The sequence below is a fragment of the Lagopus leucura genome, unplaced genomic scaffold (assembly GCF_019238085.1).
Source record: "Lagopus leucura isolate 7727_CA_CO unplaced genomic scaffold, USGS_WTPT01 Super-Scaffold_100066, whole genome shotgun sequence".
Lineage (NCBI taxonomy): Eukaryota > Metazoa > Chordata > Aves > Galliformes > Phasianidae > Lagopus > Lagopus leucura.
The window spans coordinates 828,448-837,037 of NW_024962310.1; the positions used below are offsets into that span (position 1 = coordinate 828,448).

The window sequence follows — 8,590 nt, forward strand, 5'->3', positions numbered from 1 at the left end:
GATGGGGTGGGATGGGATGGGGTGGGATGGAGATGGGATGGGATGGAGATGGGATGGGATGGGATGGGATGGGATGGGATGAGATGCAATGAGATGCGATGGGATGCGATGGGATGCGATGGGGTGCAATGGGGTGCAATGGGATGGGATGCAATGGGATGCAATGGGATGCAATGGGATGCAATGGGATGCAATGGGATGGGATGCAGTGGGATGGGATGGAACAGTCCTCCCACACCAGAGCCCAGCTTGGGAGCACACAGCATCACAGAGACCCTGGCAGTGCCACATTCCCCAGGGGAACTCCCCCCCCGGCTGTTCCTGGGGACACTTTTGCACCTGAAAGCCATCGGGGTGGCAGCGATCCCGTCTACCCTGCTCCCTCAGAGACTCATAGGCGCCTCTTAATGGGACTTTAATTATACATTTACTGTCACCATTTTTTTTTCTCCTTGTGTCTCTCTCCGGAGCTCAGCTCCCCAGCGATGTAAATACTCCAAGTGTGCCGTGGGGACTGTCAGCTCCACTAATGACCACCTGCGAGGCTGCCGGTGGCGTGGGGACACGCGGGTGACACCACCCCGTCTGGCTCAGCGGTGTCCCCAACCCCAAGGCAGCAGCTCTACCTCCAGCCCCCAGGGAGATGCTGTCAGACCCATGTCCTGCATGAGGACCGTGATGCTGGGCTGGTCCTGAGCAACAGGATGATGACACGGCAGCAGCCATCCCCAGCAGAGCATCCCACACGCCCGAGGTGACGCCTGATGCTCACTGTCAGGTTGCATCCCAATGCTGTACGTCCTTCCCTTGGAGCCCGGGCTGAGCTGAGCACTGTTCAGCATCATTCCACCAATGAATGCCGTGGGCTCTGCGTGCTGCAGGCACAATTAGGGGGGCAGCCCCTCACCCGCTGTTGGCTCCGACCCCAAGAAACAGCCATGAACATTCCCATCGCTGCTCATTTTCTCTCTGTTAATTAGGAAGGATACGAGGTCACCCACCAGAACGTCCCCAGTGCCTCTCCAAACCCACACATCCCACTGGGGTGTGTGTGATGCTCATGTGTGTGACACTGCTGTGTGTGACACTGCTGTGTGCGTGGCGTGACACGACCCCCCAATTAATCCCAGGTGCTTCGTTAACGGCGCTGGGTCTCCTTTATCCAGAGATGGACTGGGGGTGGGGGCAGGTGGGGGAGGCTTTGAAATATTGGGGAAAAAACTCCCGTTTTCAGTATTGTGGGTGTCTCTGAAGCACTTCTGCAGGAGATTTGTTCTGCTGGAGGGGACGAGCCCCTCCTGAGCACCACTCTGTCACCAAGCCTCCAAATCCACCGCAGGCTTCTGTAAAAAGGGGAATGTGCTGAATGCAGACATCCGCCTTCCCATGTTCCTGTATCCTCATGTCCCTGTGTCTCCCTGTCCCCGTGTGTCCACGTGTCCCCATGTTCCTGTGTCACCCTGACCGCATGTTCCCATGTCTCAGTGTCCCCGTGTCCCCGTGCTGCCGTGTCCCCAATGTCCTTGTGTTCTCATGTCCCTGTATGCCTGTGCCCCTGTGTCCCCATGCCCCCATGTCCCCGTGTCCTCATGTCCCTGTGTCACCCCGCCCTTGTGTCATCCTGTCCCCATGTCCCCAAGTCCCCCTGTCACCCTGTCCCCATGTCCCCATGTTCCCATGTCCCCAAGTCCCCGTGTCCCCATGTCCCCATGTCCCTATGTCATCCTGTCCCCATGTCCCCATGTCCCTATGTCCCCATGTCCCCATGTCCCTATGTCATCCTGTCCCCGTGTCCCAGCCAAGTGTGACACCCCACCACTGCGCATCCCCCCCATAAATCCCACCATATCCCCTCCCTCCCCAACCCTCCCCAACGACCCCCAAACACCTCCCCATCCCCATCTCCTTCCTCCTGCATCCCCTCATTCCTCCCCTTTCCCCCGCCCCCCCCAAAAAAAACAAACCAAACCAAACCAAAACCACCCAAAGAAAGGCCCGGGCCAAGCCGGGATCATCCCAGCAATGCCTTCGGAGGGCTCAGGGCCGGAGGTTCATTAACGCTGCGTTCGTTAGCGCGGCGGCAGGGCAGCATGGCGTGTGGGAGGGCAGACGCCAGGCTGTCTGCTCCCACTCGGTTCGGGGTGTTATTAACTTCTCCCCGGGCTGCCGCTCACCCGCAGCTCCTGCGCTTGGCTTCGGGCTTTCCCCGCGCCGCTCCATCTGCAGCGCCGTAATTACAGCTGCTGGGATCTCCCTTTATCTCGGGCGATCTCAGAGGTTTGTTACCTGGCACATGCTCTTCCCTCCCTCCCTCCTTTCCAACCCCCCCCCCCCCCCTTCCCCCCCCCCTCCTTGCACTCCTCCCTCCCTGCACCCCTTTAATCCTTCCTGCTTTCATCAGCAGCCGGCAGCTACAAACCCGAACTCCGCTCTTCTTTGCAGGATATTCTGAGGATGGGGAGGGAGGGGGGGGGGGGATTTTTGCAATATTCCCCATTCCAGGGGACAGCAGAGCCGCTCACAGAGCAGTGGGACCACGCGGGGACGCCTCTGTGCTCCCCAGCACCGCTCGGGTCCTGACGTGTATCAGCGCTTCCCAACCCCGACAGCGAGGTTTGGAATTGGCCCCGAGCGCGGCTGTGATTTATTTTTTTAATTTAATCTGAGATGATTTGATGTATTTGCCTTGGCACCGGGTTTTCTTAAAACCCCAAACCCCGCTCAGGCAATGCGAGCTGCACCTCGCAGCCCCAGTGCCGGGGTTTGAGGCTGCCCCGTGTGCCCCCTGCAGGTGTCGGAGCCATCGGGGTTTTCTGTGGGGCTTTGGGGACGTTGGTCTCCGCCCCCAAGGGGTTGGGGCCGGTAAGGAACCAAGCGAGGGAAAGTGGAGCGGAGAGCTGTCCGTGAGCCCGCTGTGGATGGACAGACAGACTGCAGGGTTTGGGGATGCTCCATTGCACAGCTGTGGGTGCCTGACCCCAAATCTTGTTTGTGTGAGGCCAGGTTCTGCTGGGGAGGAGAGGGTGGCCTCAAACCCGCTTTCCCTTGGTGCTGCCCAATGGGAGACCCCCACCTGGGGGGACCCATCTGTTCTCCATAGGATTCAGTGGGACCAGACCCCCTGTTTGGCATCCTCGCCCAAGGGGGAACTTGGCTCTCCTTCCATCCTAAGCCATATAAACGTGCACAGGGATGCCAGCATCTAGACAAGGGTGCAGCCATGCCAGGTGATGGAATGTGAGGCTCTTCTTGTTCCCCAAGGGGTGAAAAATGCCACCAAGGTCCCCTCTGCCCAACCTGTCCTTAAAATATCCGAGCAGAGAGGTGGGCATGGCCTATGGGAGCCCTCATCCTTTGGAGCACCCACCCACCCAAAACACCCACCCTGAGGGCTCAAGTATGGGCCTGATCCCACCTCTCCCCAGGGCACTGGACCCAGGTCCACGCTCCATATAGGGAGCCCAGAACCCGTTCCAATGGGGCTGTTCTATGGGTCCAGCTGTGCTGGGCACGATCCTGAGGTCAGGATGGAGGCGGATGGCAGAAGACCAACAGGGAATGGGACGGGGGCAGGAGCTGTTTGGTTCAGAGCCCGGGGCAGCAGCGGGGTCCCAGCCTGGGGGTTAGTGAGCAGCTCAGCTATTTATATCGGAGCTGCTGAGTGACTCAGAGCCGTCGCGATGGCGAGATGGAAACATGTTTTGGAGATGGTCTAATGGGAGGGTGGGGATGGGGGACCCTCCCTGCCAGCATCCCCGGCCAATGCCACCTCCTCCCAGGCAAAGCCCTCGTGGGGCGGCGCTGAGACCGGGCGCGCTCGTGGCTGATGTGAGCCACCCGGCTCTGTGCCACCATGTCCCCAAACTGCAGAGGTGCAGCAGGTTGTCCCCCTGCAGCCAGCAGGCACCGAGGCATGAGGTCTCGTGTCCAACCCTCCATCTGTGTCCATCCAACCTCTGTCCACCTCTGCGCTTTCTCCCATCCCTGTTGTGCCCCCACACCGGTGACCCCGGTGCTTTTTGTCCCTCCGTGCCCACGTCCAAGGGGTCGCGTCCCTTCACGCGCTGCCATTCGCTTTTTGTCCCCTCTAAGGACGGGGTCCCCGTGCAAAGCAGCGCCCCGCATTGAGGACAAGACCCTCCCTCAGGGGAGGACCGGGACGCAGGGGGAGGTCGCGGCGTCCCCCTCCCATCTCCCCTCCTGGCCACAGCCGGCCCGGGAGACCCCGCGTCGGGAGAGAGGCACAGAGGGGAGACCCCCGAGGGGAGGGCATCCAGGGGGCTGCCCCGGAGTGTGGGGGGGTGGGAGCGACGTCCCTGGGCGGGGCTCAGGGGGCGGGGCGGGGCGGGCAGGGGATCCCCCGGGCGCGGGGCCGCGGTGCGGCAGCGCGGAGCCCGGCGGGGGGGGCTGCGGGGCGCGGCGCTGCGGGCTCCGAGGGCGGTCCGGCCCGGCCCGGTCCGGTTCGGCCCGGCCATGACCATGAGCTCCGTCACCGAGAGCTTATTGGGCTCCGACCCATCCAAAACTTCTTTCCTGGAGCTCGGCCACCCCTCTCCTCCGCATTACCCGCTGCACGGCCTCCACCCCGCCGGCCACCCCCAGCACGACCCGTCGCCCTTCTCCTCCTACAGCCGGCCCGGTTCCTATCCTTACCCCGGCGGTCCTCCCCCCCCGCCCCACGGCAGCCCCTACCTGCCCTACCCGCCCCAGCATCCCCCGGCCGGGCTGGCCCACGGCGCCGGGCTGCAGGACGCAGGTAAGGCGGCCGCGGGGGGTTCCGGTCCCGATCCCGGTTCCCATCCCCGTTCCCATCGCTGTCCCGTCCCGCCCCGTCGAGGCACCGCGGCGCTGCCGCTCCCCGCCCCGCAACCGTCGGAAGCGCTTCGGGGCGGCCCATGGGCAGCGCGAGCGGGCGGGGGGCTCGGACCTCCGCTGGGGGGGAGTCCTAAGGGAGGGAAGACACGGCGGTGGGTGGGTGCGAGGCTGCGGGAAGCCCCCGGAGGGCTGCAGAGCCCCGGCTGTCCCTATCCCGCAGCTCCTCCCCTCGGTCCTGTCGCGCGCATCCCAATTGCCGTCTGTTTTCCCCCAAAGCTGAAAGCTAACCCCCAGCTCTCCAGCTCCCCCTCTCCCCCCAGGGCTCCCAGCAGAGGGGTCCCACGCTCCGCTGAGCCCTTTCCCAAGGCAGCGGGGTGGGGGGTGCGGGGCTGCGCACGCTCCTGATTTCCAGTGTCTCTCTGAAAGCAGAGGTGCTGTCACCGCCGTCTACCCATGTCCCCAAAAGACCCGCAGATACTCAGAGCCACCACCGGGGTTGGAGGTGACACAGAACCCAAAGAACAGGGCTGCCTGGGAGATGGGGGTCTCAGCCACCCCCCATTGCCTCGCAGGGCCCTGTCCCCCCACCCACCCCTCACAGCATGCATGCCACGGGGCTGTCACCTTCCTACTGTGGGGGTCGAGCAGTACTGAATGAACGGCGCCATCCCTCCACCTCATTCACTTTTTTCCTGAATGAAGTGGTGAAGCAGAGGCAGATCCCTGTGCAAAGTAACCTCCACAGCAGAGCCCAGCGCAGCCCCACTGATGGGGCACCCTTAGGGGCAGCGCAGCCCCAGTGGTGGGGCTCTGCAGGGCCAACACAGCCCCTGTTAACAGAACGGCCCCAAGGAGCAACGCAGCCCCCAGGGATGGGGCAGGGCAGCCCCCAGGGACAGCGCAGCCCCCAGTGCCATTGCGGCCCCCACTGACCCCAGGGACAGCGGAGCCCCCATTGACAGCACAGCCCCTCAGGCACAGCACATCCACAGCGCCGTGGTTCCCCTCCTGTCCCCACTGACTCTCCTCTCCTCTCCCTCCCCAAGAACCCAACAAGCCTCCGCCAGTGGCCAACGGCGAGCTGCGCCTCAACGGCAAGGGGAAGAAGCTGCGCAAACCACGCACCATCTACTCCAGCCTGCAGCTGCAGGCCCTCAACCAACGCTTCCAGCAGACCCAATACCTGGCGCTGCCCGAGCGCGCTGAGCTGGCGGCCCAGCTGGGGCTCACCCAGACCCAGGTAGGGCTGAGCCCCCCGACCCCGACACCCAGCGCCTCCCCGGGGGACGTTTGTGGCGCACGCACGGATCGAGTCCGGATCGGGGCGCCTTGGAGCCGTGCCGTGCAGCCGGCGCCGCTGGGGCCCTGCGGGTGGGATTTGGGGTGCCCCTGCTCGCACCTCCCAGAGGCAGAGGGACTTTCCCAGCCCTGGAGCCTGGCTGCTGGCCCAGCCGTGCCCGGCGTTGGGCGGCCCCGCGCCGCGGGATGGGGTGAGTGGGTTTTTGAAGGCGATGGGGAGAGACAGGCAGGCGGCAGCGGTGCAGCCCGGAGCCAGGGGCGAAGCGAGCTCATAAAGACGGGGAAGAGGAGGCAAGTGGGAACCTGCCGACAGCGCGGGGGGGACCGTGGGGAGGAATGAGTGGGGCCACCACCCCGAACAGAGCGCTGTGGGCCCCACCGCGCCGCGCCCCAGCAGTGCTCCTGTGCCCGGGTTGGGCTGGAGGGGGGCACAGCTGGGGGCACACGTGGGGACACACGGGGCTGGAGGCTCTTGAGTTGCTCTCTGCTCTCCCTGTTTCCCTTATCGTCTTCTCCTCCAGCTCCTCGTGGTGGATTCTCTAGTGGCTCGCATAGGGTTGGGTTCATCTCGTGGACCCCCACACAGGTGTACTCCTAAGGTGGGGGATGAAACAGATGCAAAGTCATGGTACCTGAGGGGTGGGACGTTGCCCACCGGTGCCACCCTCCCCACATCCCTGCTCACCCCACTCTCACCCACAGGTCAAAATCTGGTTCCAGAACAAGCGCTCCAAGTACAAGAAGATCATGAAGCAGGGCTCGAGCGCACCCGATGGGGAGCAGCACCTGCACACCTCCTCCTCGCTGTCCCCATGCTCCCCCAGCATCCCCCCGCTCTGGGACATCCCTGTGCCGGGCAAAGGGCCCCCGCTGCCCCCCAGCAACTACATCAGCAGCTTTGGAGCCTGGTATCAGCCTCACCCTCAGGACTCCGTGCCCCGTGGTCCCATGATGTGACACCACTACGGCTGCAGCACCCAGCGGCTCCAGGAGGGCCAGCGAGGGGGGGACGTGCCTCCGAGCCCTGATGGGCGATGCTATGGGGGACCCCAGCAAATGGAGGATGAAGAAGAGGAGGAGGAAGGCGACCACTGTCTGCACGGACCCCCACTGTGGGCTGAAGTGAGATGTCCCCGGCACAGAGCCCTGGTACGGGCGGGACAGGACTTGGCCAAGCTGCAGCCCCAAGGTCCATGGGCACAGAGGGGCTGGAGGGGTCCCCGGACACCCTGCTCCAGGACCTGGCTTTATTTATAAGAGCCATCTGTGAACCTATGTGCCCCCTGTTATAAATAGGCTGTACAATTGTAAAGTAAAGACTGCTCCTCGGTACCTGCTGCCATGTGCTGAGGGTCTCCGTGGCCTGGGGAGAATGCTCCTGTGAGGTGGGGGCACCCAAACAAGGGCCAGGGACCCCCAGACCCTCCCCCCAGCCTAACATCTGTGCGGGACCCCCAACTATTTTCAGACCTGCCACTATTTTAAGACCCACTGCTCCCAAATGGAGGCACAATTACCGTAATTGTGGAGCCAGGCTCCTCGGTGAGGGGCTTCTCGCCACCTCCTCGGGGTAATTATGGGCAATTTGCAGCTATTGAAGCTGTCTTCCTTAATAGGGATGGGGGGGGGGGTTGGGGACCCCTGGCCCCAGCAGTGAGGGCGTATGGGGAGCAGGGGACGTTCTTCAGCTGCAGGTTTCCCAGTGAGGAACCTCTCCCTTTCCCCTTCTCAGAGGCTAGAAAACACCTTATGGCTGTTCCTTGCTTTCCCCAATCCCCACCCTGGGCTGCAGGATTGCAGCTGCATCCCTGCATGTGTTGGATGCAGGTGGGGTGGGACGCAGCGGCGATGTGTGGCTGCAGTGCATCCATCACAGTGCCACGCTCTGGGTGTCCCCACCTGCCTGCAGACCAGCAGCGACGTGTTTCCTTTGGTGTAAAACGTTCTGCTCAGGTCGTGGTGCTGCAGAGAAAGGAAACGGGGCTTTGCACCCTGGGGGAAGGGGAAGGCTGGGGGCTTTGCTGCCCTTTCTGCTGCGCAAGAACCCATTTCATGCTGTGTGCTGGGAGAAGGGCAGCGCCTCCAGCATTGCTGCAGCTGCTCTGCGCTCCTCTCAGTGGGCCAGGAGCATCCTCTATGGGGCTGGGAGCCCTCAGACAGCCTGCTGCACTTGGGATTAACCCGAAGAGGGGGAGGAAATACCCTCTGGATGTCCTTCCCCCGGATTTGTTGGTGCCCCCCCCTCCCTCCACCACCACTGGCTCTCTGTGCAGTGCCAGAGCAGCTTTGGGCATTGCACGTTGTGTCCCCTTCCCATCTCCATCACAGTGTGCCGACGCGTCCCCTTCCATCCCATAACCCAACACAGCACCTCGATGGCCAATGCCAACTCCATCCCACACCGCTGCCACGCGTGGCTCAGCCCAGAGCCAGCACTGTGCTGGGTGGGGGCAGCGGGTGATGCAACAGAGCAGTG

At 63.2% G+C, this 8,590-nt stretch overlaps 1 protein-coding gene across 1 annotated transcript; it reads left to right on the forward strand.

The window, feature by feature from the left end:
* Positions 1-4,473: 4,473 nt before the first annotated feature.
* DLX4 (distal-less homeobox 4) lies at positions 4,474-7,071 on the forward strand. Its single transcript, XM_042886964.1, has 3 exons — positions 4,474-4,756; positions 5,862-6,055; positions 6,817-7,071. The coding sequence occupies exons 1-3, from the start codon at positions 4,474-4,476 to the stop codon at positions 7,069-7,071; spliced, it is 732 nt and encodes a 243-aa protein (XP_042742898.1).
* The last annotated feature ends 1,519 nt before the right edge of the window (positions 7,072-8,590 follow it).